At 39.9% G+C, this 18,300-nt stretch overlaps 1 protein-coding gene across 2 annotated transcripts in view; it reads left to right on the top strand.

Annotated features, from left to right (window-relative positions):
* The window catches only part of ARNT2 (aryl hydrocarbon receptor nuclear translocator 2), a 92,907-nt gene that overhangs the window by 16,413 nt on the left and 58,194 nt on the right, over positions 1-18,300 (top strand). For both annotated transcript variants that reach the window (XM_042876054.1, XM_042876055.1), the window contains exons 2-5: positions 3,223-3,334; positions 8,800-8,847; positions 14,422-14,635; positions 16,233-16,446. In XM_042876054.1, coding sequence (XP_042731988.1) covers positions 3,223-3,334; positions 8,800-8,847; positions 14,422-14,635; positions 16,233-16,446 — 588 coding nt within the window. The remainder of the gene's footprint in view (positions 1-3,222; positions 3,335-8,799; positions 8,848-14,421; positions 14,636-16,232; positions 16,447-18,300) is intronic.

Raw genomic sequence — 18,300 nt, 5'->3', positions numbered from 1 at the left:
TGATTTAATAATCTCAGACTTGAGGAAGGTCCAGATGAACCCAGCTGATATCCCTCCAGTGGTGCTCGTGGCTGCAGTTTGCATGTGCTTGCAAGGTATCCCTGCACAGCACTGAGCCGCTTCGTGCCTTCTGCTGTGCAAAGTGTGTGCAGATCCCTACAGCTGTCCCATCTCTACAACACTTTGAGATGAGCTTGGAGTTTCCTGGGGCTGGATTCCTACATTTTACCTGCTTATTTTTAATGTATGCTTTCTTTCCCCCCCCCCCCCCACACACACACAAAAAATCCATAAATAATTTTGGAGTGACATATGTGCAGTGCTGGAGGAAATTGTAATATCAGGGCTTGAACGTGTTCAGCAGTAAATTTAATTCTGAAAGAAAAAGAAGAACGAATGCTGCTTTTACAGTGCACCCTGATGCTATCTCTGGGTTAGCATGGCTCCTTAGGGCTTCTCAGGGTGGGTATGAGGAGCAGGGCAGAGCCAGGTCCTGTGCCAGGCAGGACAGCAAAGAGGTGAGACCTTGAAGGTTGTCTGCTCTGAACAGAATATCCACTAAAGTGTGTTCTGGTGAGTTCTATTTTCATAGCGTTTCTGTGCCCTTTGGCAGAGCTGTAGGTCACTTTCTAATTTCCATCCAAAATACTGTGTATATTTCTCAGTAGAAAAGCAGTGTTCATTCAACTCTAAGAAACTTGTTTTAGATGATTTTTCTGAGTACTGCTGTGATGGTTATTGATGCTTTTTCTTGACTGTTCAGTGTGACATTGTTTTACTTTCTGAACACATACCTTTACACTCTTGTTTTAATTTGGGGTACAGTAGGCACTGTTTGTCTTATTTCTATTGGCAGGAGGAAAGTCTGTTTGAAGATCCAGTCTCGGAAAGAGAACAGCTTCTTTCCTAATTTTCGTTGCTGCTGAAGCACTTCTGTGGGCATCAGCACTAACATCTGTATGGACGTGGGCCTGGAACATAATCCTTTTATTGATTTATTTATCTGATTATTGTTTATCCAATGTAGCACCTGGTTCTGCAGTGCTAGGTCAGGCATCTGCCTGAGTAATCAGGGACCTGAGGAAAGAGAGGTTTACTCAATCTAATCTGGATGAATGTGCATAGGATGGTGCTTCGTTTCTGTTCTGTTGCTCAATAATGTTACCTTCAGCAATCATCTCTTACTTCTAGACATTTAAGAGGAAATGAATCCTCCCCTTCTTTTGGTTTGTCATCAGTTTTATTTTATGCTTGAGGAAAATGAAGGTACAAGAATTTCTCATCCCAATTACAAATACAGGATTGTTTCACTCTTAAAATGCCACTCAGTTGATTTGTTTTGGTTTGGTTTTTTATGATTACTGCTTAAAAAGAAAAATCTTGATGATTTATACCAAAATGTGTTTCTGAGTGATAGGGACACTTTGCAGGTAGATTTATGGCGTTTTTACCATCTGTTTTAATAAATGAGTCAGCAGAGTGTTTCAAAATGACCTCCGGTTACAGTCATGAAATGTGAGTTTGAATGCTACAAGTGAGTTATCGACATTAGAATGCTAGGAGTACTCTTTTTCCCTGAAAATAGTTTGATTGGTTGTTTAGAAGCTCATGCTTTCATTTATATGGAAATATGTTAATATACATTAATGCAGTGTTTCCATGTACTGAAGCTTTGGAGACAGCAGGGCTCTGTGGTGTGGTAATCTAGGCAGAGGTCGCTTTGCCCTTGCACATTTTGAAAAACACTGGAATGGGTATTTGCTGTTGCTTTTTATTTGAAAAGGAGTTAATAGAAGTAAATGCACCAGAAGAAATTCATGAAATCGTTGAACAGATAAAATGGTATTATTTGAAATGCATAATGCTGCATAATGAATTTATATAAAGTGTGGCAGAGATGAAGTGCTCTCCAAACATAATGAAGGAAACATGGATTCCGTAATTGAAGTTCTGTTGTACTTATTTGCTGGGAAGAATGGCAGGATTTCTGAACAGATTTGCTTTCCATTAGCAGATAAATATATCTGTAGCTCTGGATTCCCAGCCAACTTTAAAAAAAAAAAAAAAAGTTGGATGGAAGATTTTCTTTCATGATAATTAAATGTTGTGACTAGATTTTTACCTCCAAAGTGAGTGTAGCTTATCTGCATTTAAAAAGTTTTAATTGCTTGCATGCTTTACAGGAGCTGCACAGAGATAAAAATGTCTGATCCATGGAACAAGAGAAAAGGATATAAATATGTTATAGTCCATTTTTCTTTTTTAAAACTGTAATAGACTGCTACTAATAGGTTGTAAAAATACTTGCCATTAGTGGTCTGAAGGTGTCAGATGTGTGCTGTTGCTAATTCTCAGGTCAAAGATTTGGGGTTGAGGATGTCATTAAGCTGGGGCTGTATCATGGAATCATATAGTGGCTTGGGTTGGAAGGGACCAACCAAGGACCATCTAATTCCAACCCCCAGCAGCATGCAGGGCTGCCAACCACAATATCAAGCATTGGATCGGGCTGCCAACCACAATATCAGGCATTGGATCAGGCTGCCCAGGACCCCATCCAACCTTGCCTTGAGCACCTCCAGGAATGGAGCTCTGGCACAGGGGTGAATGCTTGTGTCTGGGGCTTGGATCAGCTCTACCAGGTGCCAAGCTGAAATACAGGAAGGCTTGCATCTCTCCTGAGTTCAGCCTGGTCTTTGGAATACTGCTAGAATGTAAGTGATAAAAACAAAAGCATCACCTGGGAATTCATTGCTACTCTAAACTCCTGACTTCTTTGGAGGACTGAGATGTCTCTGAAGTTTTATTTTTCTTAGTACCTACAGTTACATTTGTCTTGGAAATGCAGCTCTGTGTATCTGTACGGGGCAGTTCAGCTACTGTGAGAGGTTGCTGGCCTTCATATGGCAGCCCATCTGAGAAGCTGAGCTGTAGCAGCTTCAGGTAAACTAAAATAGAGAGAGACCTGTTGTACACTGTGTTCTTTTATCTGCCTCCTAGGCACTCTTAATGGCTATTGACAAACCTAGACTTGTAAGAGGGCTGAAAATTTGCTTGGCTTTGGTGGGAGAGCATTTCTTTCTCTTAGAGGAGGAAAAAAAGGAAAGCTTTTCCCTGCTTGTTTTTGAAAGAGCTTCTCTCTAATTTTGTCGCTGCCGTTGTCTCCTTGGGGGCGATGGATTAAAGGTTTTTCTCTCTCTCTTTCCCTCTTCTGTCTTACAGAAATGGCATCTGATATTCCTGGCTCGGTGGCCTTGCCAGTGGCACCGATGGCAAGCAGCCAAGTGAGAATGGCAGGGTCCATGCCTTCCAGAGGGGGAAAGCGACGCTCCGGGTAAGGCATGTCTTCAGGGCTGAAACTGGAAATATCCATCTGTATGTATGTTTGTTATGTAATGTTGATGTAGGTAACTGTCTTATGGCATTAGTCACTGGTGTTCTGTTTTTCTCTTCAATGTATCTGCTCTTCCTGCAAGATCAAACTTGCTGATAAGAGTACTGTTTGTTGTTTTGCACACTTCAAAAGATTTTTCGGATTTGGCAAAGCATCCAGAAGCAGAATTTGGATCCTGTGGCTGTTTTTCATGTAACGATTGCACGTTGCCTACATCTGTTTAATCTCAAGAAGAATTCATCATGTGAATAAAGGTAGCAAGATTTGTTCTTGCTTGTGCGTGCCTGCTATCCAACTTCATCTGAAAAGTGGATCTGGAATCTCTCAAATAGATGCCTTCTGTTGAGAATGTTTTCTTTATAGTCCCAGGTACATGGAAAACATAAGCAGCCTCTCTGTTCGATGTTTGTGGTTTGTGACATTCTAAGCCTTAGTGGAACTGCAGCAGAGTCTCTCCAGCTTGGGAGAAGGAGCCTAAATCAAGTCGAGCTCCTCACCTACTTGAGTGTCCTGCTAAAGCAAAAAATCTGTTTTTTCCAAATGTAAAAGTTGATGTGATGTAGCCGTAGCTTTTCCACATCAGGTTATTCTGTGCATCTCATAGAATCGTAGTAATCTGTATTAGAAGAAAGGTGTCTTGAGAGCTACAGAAGAACAACAAATCACTCTCTAATATTATCAAAAATACTTTTTTTTTTTTTTTTTAATAAAAAAAGCTTTATCACAAGTAATGATCTGTAGGTGATTCTTTCCCAGAGTTCTCTCTGGTACGATTCTGCCTGCAAACGAAATCGATTGGTCTTATATTTAGTCCTAAGCATTGCAGTGGAAGGGCTCGGAATGAATGGTAATGTGAATAAAATCTTAACTGACAGGCACCTGGTGAGAAGCCCTAATTCCCTGCGTGAGCCATCCAGTCCTGGGTGCCGTGTTGAGGAGCAGTGCTGGAGCCTTGCTCCTGGAACGAGTTGAGGAAGGAGAACGTGGACCTTAACTTGGGCACACGATTGGGCTTGTGGGGTTTTTTTCCAGGGGAGGATCTTCCTTCGGATAGGATGGTTGTTCCCCTTTGAGTGTGCTTCCATGTGCTGAGCCAATTGTATAAGATTGCTTGGAAAAATTACCCAAAATCTGTTTTTGACAGGCATTTATGGTGGGAAACATTTTAGTGACAAAGCCTGTTCAAGCCTCAGTAGAAGAAATAGAGCATTAGCAACTTTTCATTGCTACATAGCATATATAACCTCTTGTGCTTTTGGGTTAAAGGATATTTATCTCTTTTTTCTTTGATCATAAGCCACACAAGTACGCACACCAGCTTGCAAATTGTGGTTGCAAAGGATTGATGCTACTAACTGTGAAATCTTCTGATTATACTAGGTACTGATTTGATAATTAATTGAAAGCTGTACACTAAACATTGCATTTTAAATATCCTCAATCTATTTGCAAGGAAGGGGAGTGAGGGAGGATGGGAGGAACATAAAAATCAAATTATTTGAAATGTATTTAATATGCAAATTCAGTGAATAAGATAGTATAAATTTGCAGCTATACCCAGACTGTGGTGTTTCATCTGTGCACTGTGGCTCTAAACCAGCAGCCCTTCTTCAAGCCTGAGCCGGGGGTGCATTTTTTTTTTTTCCTTTGCTGTGCAGTATTCAGGCCTGGAGGGAAAGAATGCCTGCTGTGTCTGATGCCTTGTAGCGTCTCTTTGAACAAAGTTGCAGCTAACGCTTGGTCCTTTCATTACTGCCCTGGTGGTGCATCTCTATGCACCTAAATCCTTGGGCGTTTTAGAAATGAGTGCTTTGTGTCAGGCATAAAGGAATATAGCTCTGAACGCAGTGGTCTTTTCTAGCTTCAGTTATCTCTGAAAATTGTTTCTTTTCTCATAATTGCTGAGGCAAGCTGGCAGAATAATTGCTGCGTGGTCTTGAATGTAGATCAGTTTGAGCTCATTGGCTATCCAGGAGGTGTTTCTGTGGTGCAGGCATTCAGCTTCATTGACAGCTCAGAAAAATATTTTTCCTTTCTACAGATTATACCGAGTGCTTTGTAGAAAAAAGTGAGAGCCTCGTAGTGTGTAAGCTAATACATCGCTGTGATCAATAACTTCCTCACATAAGGTAGTTCTTCTTTAGGCTTTGCTGTATTGGAGGCTAAGGGGCTTTTTCTGCAGTCATGAGGGGCTGAGTTCTTGTGTATTTACAGTTGCATTGGTTCTGTTCCATTCCATCACACGCTCCTGTCTTTTCTCTAATGCAGAACTGGGAGATCTGAGCAGGACTGACCGCTCCCCCGTCTCTCCCCCCACCTTGTACTGCACGAGGGGCTGCAGTGCACACTCCATACACAGCTCAGCTCTGCCCCTTCCCATGCTGAACATACTCAGCATTGCTTAGGAATTTTACATAGCCATTTTGCTTCAGTGTTCAAATCCTTTCCCATCTCGTTTTTTAACCTGTGCAGAACCTCCTTGTGTTTGTTTGTTTTTTTAGTTTGTTTTTTTGTATGGAAATGTTTCCAATTAAATACAAATAAAAAGCATATTTTTGTCATTTTACTTACATTGCTCACGTCTTCTTGTGGAAAATGTGTTTTAGTAAGTACTTCATACGTCAATTCCTTTCACAGATTGATGTGATCAGTGTGACAAAGGAAAACAAGATTTATATTCTTCAAAACAAAAGAGTGCAGTGCAGCTCTTTCGTAAAGTCTCTTTTTAATGGGAATTTTAAATGATGATAAGATACTCCTTCAGTGACTTCTGAAATTATATCATTTGTCTTCTTTGAGGCTGCTTCCACTGCTCTGCTAATGTGCAGTATATTCTGTCTGAACAGAAGATCTTATCTGCCAGGGTAGAGGAGTTTGTCGGAATGTTATTTTGTTGCATCTTGCTGTGTTGAGCTAAAGGTTGCAGCTGATTCCCTATCTTTCAGTTTGGCTTACTGTAGAGCAGATGCAGTGATTCAGTCAGGGAGCTGAAATCACTGGATTTTAACCTGAGATTTATTTCATGCTGCGCACCAAAATTAGGAAACTTGTTTATTAACAGCAGTGGAACAGGGATACACTTCCATTTTTACAAATATTGACATTTTTATGAACTTCATGTAATTTTTTTTTTTTTTCACTTGGAAAAAAGTTGAGATTTTCTAGTAGTCTTACAAAGCAAAGATCTTAAAGACTTGAGTCTGCTACAGTCTGGTAGCAGACTGTGGTGAACCTACTGCGAGTATGATAGGAATGACCTACAGAAGTTGAAAAATCAGAATCTCATAAGAGGAGAAACAGATATCCAGCCACTTAGATAAACTGATGAGTTACTTCCAAATGGGTGAGTGGGGCTGTGCATACAGCATGGGCAACAAGGCTGAGCCTCATCAGTTTCTCTGTCATTTTCTGTATTGCGTTTTAGAAACAATAAAATAGACTCAATGCAGTAGAGCCAATATGTGGTGATGGGGAAATTCATCTCTTAGCGCTCAGTTGAAGTATTTCATGGGAAGCCAAGAAAATACCAAGGCATATAATCCTAGTGTATTGGAGTGGAAGAAAAAGGGAACACAAAATGAATTCATCCCAACTCAATCTCTGAGGAAGGGTCCTGGCATAGCACAGGACGTGTGGCTGGCCACTGGAGGTCGGTGTTGTTCTGCACAACGCAGCTGTGAGGTCACTGCCAAGGGAACTGATTTACAGGGTGGATTTGGTGATAATTGGGTGAGCAAAAATGCAATTTCTTCTGAAAATGATGATTTCATCAAACTTAACCAAGTTAAAGATGTATTTCTTCTTAAGACTCCTTTGGGAAAATGATTTTCTCCCTGCTTCCTCTAGCAACGAATAACCACTATTGCCATCTGGAAAATATTACTCTGCTGTTCCCAATTCCTTTACATATTTGCTGCTTGTGTCCTGATTGAACGTAGGTTGCTGTGAGTCAGATGCATCTTTTATAGACCAGTCTGTCTTTGATATCAAAATAAGGAAGCAAGGCTGTACTGTCTAGATGGGGCACATACTGCTGTATGTTCATTTAATTATGAAGAGTTCTTACACCACTGTTCCCACACTCTGAGCATACAAATCTTAATTTTTAATTTGAAACGTTTTTTAATATTGAGATAAATATCGTTGTCACTCTGCAGAGTTTTGCAGTTAATATGACATACCTATTGTTAACGTGAAGTGGTAGAGACGTTGAATTGGTAATTATATCAAATTTATTACATTGAAATGTTAGAAAACTTAGGATGTGAAGAAGCTCAACAAAACCCTTTATAAAACGGAACTATGATTTTCAATCTACACAAATTACTTTTATGTGGCTGCTCAAGTCTCTATCATACCAACATACTTCTTTATTAAAATTAATATACCAATACAATAATTGTATCTGAAAATTTTATATTGGCTTGGTTCTTAGTCTGTTGTAATGCCAAAGTCACCTCTGTTATTAATGGGATGTCTATTCGTCCACCTCTTCGTAGAGGTGGTGGTAAACTGCATGGAAACATTACTACTTCTACAGAATTTGTAGCGACTTAACATCAACAGGAAGGAGATGATCATGCTGCCTGACATAGGAGAGTAATGCAGTTGGCTAATTTAGGACGTTAATCTTCCCAGTCTCACTGCATTACAAACAAGGAAAGGTTCCTGCTTTTTGTGGCTCCAGAGCAGCCCAGCTAGATGGCTGGGATTTGGCCCAAGGAGAAGCTCGTTCTGTTGACTTAAGGAGGTCTTGGACACGAGGAAGGTAAGTTAGGTAGACCCATAGGTCACTTCAGTTTGGCCTAGATGAGGACGGCAATGTAATTGCCATCTGCAGGCTGGCTGGCAATTCTTGTGAGATGTGGTTGTATAGGGCTAAAGAACGTATCACAGTTAAAATCAATAGAGGCAACGTACGTAATCCTCTCAGCAGAGAGGCTGGGAGTTCATTCTGCTTTACCTCCAATGTGATCTTTAAAACAGGGGTAAGAACAGTGTGTACCTGCAGAACTTTATATTCTTTAGGCAGAATTTCAGTTCTTATGTGGAGTCTGTACTGATTTCTGAAGGCTTCTATCAGGCCTAAGAGAGAGTTCTTATCACCACTTCACAGGAGCTGCATTTGTCTAATATTTTCTATTATTTGTTAACGTAGGTGGTGCAGATTTTTGAAGAGCAGAACAGAGTGAGGGTTTATTTGTTGTTTTGTTAACTTGTGTTCCTTGTATTCCTGGCTCCATCCTGAGCTACTTTCAGAGGATCTGGAGAGCATGAGACTGAATCTGCGGTCATTAACACCTGCAATTAACACAAACTAAACAAAATTGAGAACTGCTGGCTTGAATGTGTATATCACCATTGCCAATTTCATGATTACATATTTGGAAATCTTCATTTTACAGGATGGATTTCGATGATGAAGATGGGGAGGGACCCAGCAAATTTTCAAGGTGAGCCTTCATAAGGAGTTGGCCAAATTGTTGGCTCTTTCAGTGGAGGAAGACAGCTTTCTCAGTGCTGCTATTTTGAAGTCTGTTGGCAGCTTCTTCAGCCCGTAGCCACACAAATTGTCTTAAATTCTAGTTAGCTTTTTACCTGCTTCCTCTGCAGGTTAGGCACACTGGCGGAAATTTGCTCAGTGTAGCTGTTGGCTTGCAAAGCTGACAGTTTGCTTTGTCATAATAATTTCATCTGCAGCTAAAAATTGCAATCTTTCTCATTTGACGTGGCTTAGTATTTCAGCTGCTGTAAATGAATTTTGGTTATTTGACATTGCTGAAGTTGTCTTTCTGCCACTGAAAATGAATTTTATTTTGAACTTAGTTCAGATGTTAACTACTTTTTAAGACAATACGACAGATCCTAGAGGCGAAGATTGTTTTTTTTTTGAGATTAAAGCTCATTATGTACCATTAGGTGTAACTGGATAGTAAAAATTGCCAAAATAAATATTAATATTGTAGTTAACATGGAATATTCTATGCTAGAAATAAAAACAAGCATTAAAGCATCATTGCCATTTTTCACTTTTCCTTTTGTTCTGATCGCACTATCTGCGTTTTTTCATCAGAAACCAAGTGGCTACTCTTGGAATAGGTGCTTTGAGGCCTACAGATAACTGCTAATTACTCAAATTGTAATTGCAGCTATATAGCTGCAGACATATTCAAGCACAGCTGTCACTGTAGGGTTTTAACATTATCATCCTAGCCAGTCTGAAAGAAAAGTATGCTGAAGATGTGCTGTAACACCATAGCGGAACCTTGTGGATGGGACCAGCAGCGCTCATGTTCAGCTGTTATCATTTCCTGAAAGCATGTTCCAGCCTGTGGTACTAAAACTGATGGTCTGAGGGCTAGTCATAACACTTTCTAGAAGATGCCTGCTGCCGATTCACGACCATTAAGGCCTAATTTGTGCCTGTACAAGCATCAGGGTTTCTAGACACAGCACTACATGCACTTTTGTCTGCCTCTGCCCTGGCTTCAGCCTTTGAAAATTTTGGGGGGAGAGCCAGTAGTTCCATAATTTTTTTTGCAGAAGTATGATGTGCTGTGCTACGTCTCTGATTTTAGATGCTAGATCAAAATGTGATTTTTAAATCTTAAACGCTGTAGAAATCCCAGATGGATTTTGGAGAAGGTACAGAAAAACAGTGCAGAGATGGAGTACCTCGGGAAGGATCCACTCAGAGAGGTCAGCTGTGGGGCTGGAAGGGAGAAAAGATTAGTGGAAGCAGCAGCATCTTGAGCAACCAGCCAGATGAGGGTGAGCAGGCAAACTGCAAGCTAGGGCAGCTCTGTAGGTAGTGGTGTTAGCATGGTGCTCCATGTGGGTTAACACACCTTACTTCTCAGGGAGTTCCCAGCCAGCTCAGGTATCTGCATGGCTTGTCATGGGCACATGAAGATGCATGTTACTTCTCACCTAATGGCATATGGCAATTCCTCATTGAATCTGTTTTTTTGTTTAAACTTCGTAGAGCACTGTATGTTCTCTGGGCAGAGTCAAGTGGAAGAAAGTGACTTTTCACTTGAATGTTTTGAGGGTGCTAGTGCTAAATGTAATGTAGAAAGGAGTGCAGCTCAAGTCTCGCTTATGCTTTGTCATGAGAGTGTGAATGAGATTTAATGAGGAAGGAAAATAAGTCTCACAGAAGATTTTGTATGTTTTGACTACTTAAAACTACTTCCAACTCATTTGTGAAGGAAAAAAAGGAAAATAATTAGTATTTTAGAACAGAAAAGATGCTTTCTTACACCATCTTTACTTATCAGGTAATGTGTGGAAGCTCCATAGGCTCTCTTTAGCAGTAAGTTACATTGTTTTAGAAAGGCGTAATTCTGGTAGAATATCTGACTTTGCTGTTGAAGTAGTAATAGTGTCAGTTCTAAAAAAGCCTTTTACTTATTTTATTTTTGTGTTTTAAAGAACCTACATATTCTGTTTTGGAGCAAGAGTTTTGATTTCTCCAAATATGGTTTTCTAGGTGCAAAAATATGTCTTTGTAACTTCTTTAGCAAACTTAATTTCAAAGGCTTGATGCCTTTCATAGGAAAAGTATATGAGGAACATATTAGTTTTCAATGAAATGTCACATTGCTGCCTGTCTCTGGGACAACACATCAGAAAGACTGAAGGTTTAATCAATGGGGCTGATGTCCCATGGATCTGGATATCCTCATTGATTTGCTGCAAGTATCTGTTTAGGCATCAGACTTCTGTTAATTCAGAAAGGAATGAGGTATCTGCTTACTTTTAGGGATCTAAGCCAGTTATAATTTCACTTCTGTTCACCCAGCAGTTTCATGCCTGCCCAGCTTTTGCCGGTCTTTCCAACAAGTGGTACAGTGTAGATACCTACTAGAGCTTTTTTTTCTGAAGGCATCTCCATATAATGCATTGCACTTAAGTGTGTGTCTCTCTGCCCTGCTGTGTTATCTGTAGACCATCAGTGCCCTCTGCTGAGTTGTGGTTGCAATCTGGAAAAGATAACTCTCTTTCACTTCCAACATAGCAATGAATATTTCATGGGCTGCTGTCGGTAGAAGCTCAGTGGTGTTTTCTGTTACGGTGCTGGTTGTGAAGTTTCCCAAGTGATGACTGTATGTTAGTGTTTGCATAAGTCCAATGAAATGTATCTTCAACTTTTTTTTAAATGTACAAAGGAAGTTTTTGAATTGGCGTGGCTTGGAAGTTCCATTGAGCTCCATAGTTTCTTTGCTTTATCATTTTCATGCCCTCATTTTTCTTGCTGTTTTTTGTAATAGTTTGCAGTTGTGAACCTCTTTGCTTTTTGCTGCGTGTTGACTTTCCTAGATGTATAACCCTTGTGAATTTACTTACTGTCTTTTGTTTATAGGTATGATGGTGATCAAATATCTGGTGATAAGGAAAAGTTTGCAAGGTAGGCATGTTCCTGAGAGGTCTCCTGCTGAGAGAAAAGAAGGAAATGGTCATATCCAGAACATCTCAGTATGTGTGCCTTAGCTTAGAGAGCTGGTTATTTTGTTTTTAGGTGGGAAGATGATCAAAGTACTGCTGACACGAAAAGGATGGCCAGGAACCAAAGAAGGAAAATCAAAAGTGATTTTTTTTTTTTCCCCATTTTTGTTTTCTATGATGCCCTTCTGACTGATCAAAAGTAGAAAGGGTTGGCTGATCTAAAAATTCTTGAAGTCAGCAACACTAACCTTGGACCTCCGTGGGTTTGAATCAGCTCCCACAATCTCTCACAATGTAATGTTCCTCCAAAACTTCCATGCAAAAACAAAGTTAGAAATTACAGAATTAGGGCATCATAGTGAATGCGTGCTTATGAATGCCAGGGTTCCATGGGCAGGCCCTTTTGGAAAAGGAACACGATCTGTCTTTTAGGAGTTTAAGTTTGAGCTGGCTTCAGGAAACTTTCAGAGCTTTGTTTGGTTGATCCCTTTCATAGCCAATTGGTTAACGTGCTATTACTTTTTGTGATCATAAATAAAATGGACTATTGAATATTCTTATTTTTCTTCTCTTTTGCTGTGTGTTTATTCTTTACAATAGTTGTTTATAATTGATTGGGAGTCTCAAGATAACTTAGTGGCAGATAGGGGAATATATATTTGTAAATGTAAAATATGTGTTGAGTGCTTGTGTTTTTTTGTCTCTCAGTTACCATTTCTGTGAAAATGCTGAACTTAGATCAAGCTTTCATCATGTAAAAATGCATTTTTCTTTCTTTTGCCCATATTTATCTGCATATGTATGCTGAGATGTACACACATGCTGTTACGTACATGCACATTGTCACACAAGATGTTCTGCTTTTGTGTGCATACAGTCCAGCTCTCACAGGCTCTGTTCTCTCCCACAGATGTACAGACCACGCAAAGGCTCTCTGTCAGCCCTTTGAAGTGGAAAGTTTCATTATTAAGTTGTAATAAATAGCTAAATCAGTAGTGACCTTTTCCAAAGGACTACATGTAATTTACTAAAACACAGTGGCCTGTCACTGCGGGCCTTATACATTCCTTGATTTCATGAGTATTGGTGTAGTAGTGTAGGCATCAGTGGGAATAGTAACTGCATGTAGCCCTAACACATAGCATTCCTGTAGAAAGTGCCTCTTGCATGGAACACTGGTATGTACAGGAAGGAGGTTATATGCTGTGAAGTAGGGCAAGCCCATGCATTCCTTTATTTCAGAAAGCAGCATACTGCAGCCTGGATTTTTCTTCTCATTTTAAGAAAAGGCTCTACTATCAAACTTACTGCAAAATATGCCAAGCCTTTCATGATCATTCTTCATAACGTTCAATTTCAAAGAATGCTGGAATTTCTTTTAAAGTTGTGCTATCATACTGATCAGTGCTGGTGGACTCTCCATGTGATCACCATGTCATCTTGTTGGATCAGCCAGAGATCCCACAAGAAAAAGCCATGCAGAGCTCATTGAAATCAGTGGAAGATGCTGCTTCGACATCTGAAGCATCACATACCTGTTGTATACTTGTATTTAGCTGCCATCTGACAGGTACAGTATGTGAAAAATAAGTGCTAGGCACTGAAGGATTCTAGGTCTCTTTGGACCATCTCTCTCAGTTGTATGTATTGGTGTAATTCCTTGATAGCAATCAGACAGTGGTGACTTACAGTAAGAGAAAACTGAACTCTGAGATCTTCAATTCTGGCAGGCATTGGTGACTGTCAGTTTTGAGAATTCTCAGTTGGCTCACCAACTCAGTCATATGTTTTCTATAAAGGATGAGAACATCGGAGCTCAGCCTGTAGCGGGGCAGCATCAACTACTGTCACTGTTACTTCCCTGCTGTGTTAGTTTGTTTTTGTCTTCAATTCTGACCTATGTCTGATGAGCCAGATGTTTACTTGCTGTCTTGTGTATTTCTTTTATATATATACTTATTTAATGTGGTGTTACACCATATATGGTCTCAGTTCTGCAGTCTGATCCTACAGCATTTCCCTGCAAGTGAAGTGTACTGGGAGGCTGGACTTGGCACACAGCATTAGAGGACATGGAAATCTTTGTCATCATTAAGTGGGTGTTTTCAGCTGGGACATAGGGTTTTTTCCCCTGCATAGTGAGATGTGATCCAGTTACTAGTGAGAGCTTTCCTCTATAGGAGGCCTCCTGTAAGCATAGCCAACACCTTGAGCAAGGTCTGGAAGGTGTGTGGTGCATCACAACTTCAGCAAATTCAGGACTTTGGCAGGAGTTGGCAGGTGTACCTCAAATCTTTCCACTTCTATTATTTGTCCTTAAACCGAAGGAAACTAAACAGGAACCAACGGGATAGAAATTTGAGTTCTTCCACAGCTATAGGCAAATCGTCCTTCTGTGGCCTGGATTTTCTGGCTATAAACTGAGAGATAGCAATGCTCAGCTTTGTAAAGCACTTTCCTCTCCTGACACGGTAACTACAAAACAAGTGTAAAGCATTACAATCTCTTACATCCATTTGAAAATCTCACACTGATTACGTCTGCTTTTCTGTTGGTTTGGTGTTTCTCTAAACGATCAGGGAGAATCACAGTGAAATTGAGAGGCGCAGAAGAAATAAGATGACGCAGTACATCACGGAGCTGTCTGACATGGTGCCCACATGTAGCGCGTTGGCTCGTAAGCCTGACAAGCTGACAATCCTTCGGATGGCTGTTTCACACATGAAATCAATGAGGGGCACTGGGAACAAATCTACCGATGGAGCTTACAAGCCATCGTTTCTTACGGAACAGGTAGATCTTTTCACAAATGTCTGTTTGTTCTGTAAGGAGTTCTAGGCAGCTGAACTGGGCTGTGATGGATCCCATCTGTAATATCTGGGGTACTTTACTGGTTACATTTTTAGTGCAAGAGGGAAGGTGCACCCAGTACTTGAAGAAAAACTGTGTTTGACTGAATGCACTGGAAATTCCTACAGTCTTCACTGTTTGTGAAGTCCTATGGGTGTAATGGGCATTTTTGTGGTCTGAACAATTTAAGTACTTACATGTGTAAGTTATGGCTAGAGGCAATACTTTTTTTTTCTGTTAGAGAAACAGCAGCTGCTGCTGACTTCTCAGTATTCACATCTCTACTTATTTTGGCTTTCCTAAAGTGTGCCTCTGGAGGTGCTGTGCCATTCAACTGCTTTTTGGTACGACACCTTGCTTGCTTAACATTGCAATTTTTTTTGAACCTTGAAGAATGACAGAATTTATTTTAATCTTTGTTAATAATATATTCATAGCAGGTCTCATTATCCTTTGAATAGTGCAGCAGTGAGTTTTTTCTTTAGAATATGTTCAGAATTGGTGTGCTTTCTTTCTGATGAAAAAGTTGAAGCCAGCAGTAGTCTTCAGGCTGATAAGTATTGATGTGTTATTCATTCTTTGGGGGCCTTAGCAGAATTCATCAGGTTATAGTCCTCACCTTACCAGGTAGTATCTGACACTTGCTCGCTCTCTTACCTGAACTGGGAAATGGATTATCCAAAGCTCTGTCTGAATTCCAGATGCAGTAACTCACTGCTCTATCTTAGCAAGCCCATGCATTCACAAGAGCCACCAAGCAAGAGCTGTGATGCTTGTTTTCTGTGAATTGGAGTAATAGTTGTCATCATTTCGCATGAGAAGTTTTCAAGCTCTGTTAACCAAGGGTAGCATGTTCTCATGATGCATGCAGCCGTTTGCATATGCATGTCAAGCTGTTGAGTGTCTAGACCAAGTAGGTATCTGAAAGTGAAGGACAGATTGGAAAAGGAAAGCAAGAAATGATGCAACTTTCTTATGCTCAAACATCCTAAGGGGAGAGGAGGCTGAGGATTCCTATCCTTGCCCATGTTACAGTTTCTGTCTTCCATCCAGTGACTGTTTAATTTACAAACAGAGCTTATCCTGAGGGGAAAAAAATCCACAAAAACTGACAGGAGAGCTTGTTCATTTCTTTCCAATTAAATTATCCAGGACGTGTAATTAAAGGATGAAACTGCCATATGAGTTATAGTCCTTAATTTCCTCAGTACTTTTAAATTACTTTTATTTTTATTTTTTTAATATTAGATACCAATCATGCAACATGCAGCAAGTTTTACTTAGTTAATTTTCCTAATGTGAATTGAGATCACCTGTTGAAAGGCAACAAAGGAAAACAAAATTTTGGTTGTTATTAAGGTCAGTTTATGTCTTACTGCAAACTTGAACGTGCCGTTATTTCAGTACTGCAAAGAAAACTTCTCCCAGTGTTTTGATCATCTACTAAAGTCTCTAAAAAATAATATTCTTTGGCACTGGCTGATGTGTTATTGAATTTCTTTTTCATTCTGTCCTTCTAATCAAATCCCTTCCTTGGAAGGAACTGAAACATCTTATCCTGGAGGCTGCAGATGGGTTCCTGTTTGTGGTTGCAGCGGAGACTGGGAGAGTCATCTACGTATCGGACTCAGTGACTCCTGTGCTCAACCAGCCGCAGTCCGAATGGTTTGGCAGCACATTATATGAGCAGGTTCACCCAGACGATGTGGAAAAGCTACGGGAGCAGCTGTGTACATCTGAAAACTCTATGACAGGTCAGATTTGTCCAAAGCATGGTTTGTTGTATTACAGATCCCTGCTGAGGTTTTCTGCCGTTCAAACAACTGTTTTACAAATCTCTTAAAAATGGAGTTCAGTGAGATTAGAATACCTTTTTCCTGCAGGCACTGAAGTAATATAAGTCATCTTTTGTATTACTGCATTTTGTTTGACTTGAGTCAAATCACTTTCATATAGCTCTATCTTCAAACTTCTGGCTCGGGTAGGTTTGGAAGCTGAATTGTTTTCAGGCATCGTCTGGAAATCTAGATTGTTTTGCCTTCATCCTCTGTGAACTTGTGACTTCTTTACAAATATGTATTTCTTTATGGCAGTGTTTATTTTGAAGGCAAAAATCATCCTTCAGACTTTCCATTTTCATAAAAGCTCCTTGTGGTTTTCTAACGGGAATCCTGGAAAAAAAAAAAATCTAGTGTTTGGCAGCTGGAAGTCTGATGTGGATTTTAAACAAGAGTTCTGCTCCTGTAGCAGTGGTGTAAGTTAGCTACAGTTGACAATGTGTTATTTAACACAGAAAACTGTATTATACTTGTGGTATAATTCTGGCTTTTACAGTTATTCATGTTTGAGGCTGCCAGTAGGGAACTATCCTCTCTTTAATAGAATATGCATATGTCAGAGCTATGAGAAGTAACTAAATCCTATTTTAACTCAAAATTGGAAAAGGGAAAGCTCAGCATCTCTTTTTATTCTTCCATATAATGTGTTTATAGCTAAAAGAAAAAAGAAAGCAACTACAACTGGGAGAACATTACGTATAACCAAATCCTGATCAATGTTAAAGACACATAGTTTCTCCTTGCTGTAGTAGTTCAGACTTCTGACCTGGCTTGCTGGAAGTTTTGTTGTGTTTCATAACTCAAAGGACAGTGAACCAGTTTTGAGTGAACCTGCATGCTGTTTACAGCTTCCATGTTAAAGCAGTGCCAAATTCATGGCTTCCTGTGGTTTGAATATGATGTGGTTTTGGCAGAGGTTTCCTCTATTCATATTGAAAACTCAAAGCAAAATTCTGTGGTAAAAATCCAGATGGATCAAAACCAAACAAATGATTAGGGGAACCTGTGCAAAACAAAACAGCTGAGTTCTGTACCACTTTAAAATGTATATGTGAGATCTGCAAAAGAGCACAGTCACTGTTTTTACTATATAGCATGTTACACATTATAATGCACGTTACCATTTTCCTCTAAGAAGTAATTCAGAACCCAGTTGAACAGTTGCACTTAGACTTCCAGAAGTGCTCTGATGGTTAGTGGGCTTAAGCTGCATAAACTAAAGCAGGACTAGAGAAATGCTGAGCAGTTCTGAAAGTCCAAGTCTGTGTTTCTTTCATTTTTCTTTTCTTTTTACACTGAACTCATCTTTATGAAAGAAATGGAAATGGAAAGAGAAGTTCAAATAATGGTATTTGTAGAGCTAAATCCTTTTTTTCCTGTCTGAGTCTTTTGGAGTTGTCAGATTGCCACAGAATTCTTTTAAATCAACTGCACAGGGCAGCAAACGTTTTCCCAGTGTGAGAGAAACAGCCAGTTTAGAGCCAGGGCGGCCTGCTTATCTGCACTCTTAAAGGTGTGAAGTCCAGCTGGGTGTAGAAGGATAACTTTTTAGAGACTGGTGAATATGTGTAACTACAGCCTTTTCGAGCACGTGCAGGGAAGAACAGTTCACAATTTATCCTAACTATACAGAGATACTGTACAAGTTTTCCTGTGCAAAGTTACTGTGGTTACTTGTGCACTGCAAGTATTGACCCTGGGAAATACCATTAAACAAGAGCAGCACTTCTCTTTATGGACTGTTAGCTAAGCATCAGTTTTCTTTTAAAT

This window comes from Lagopus leucura, unplaced genomic scaffold (assembly GCF_019238085.1).
Source record: "Lagopus leucura isolate 7727_CA_CO unplaced genomic scaffold, USGS_WTPT01 Super-Scaffold_100015, whole genome shotgun sequence".
Lineage (NCBI taxonomy): Eukaryota > Metazoa > Chordata > Aves > Galliformes > Phasianidae > Lagopus > Lagopus leucura.
This window is presented reverse-complemented; position numbering and strand designations above follow the sequence as displayed.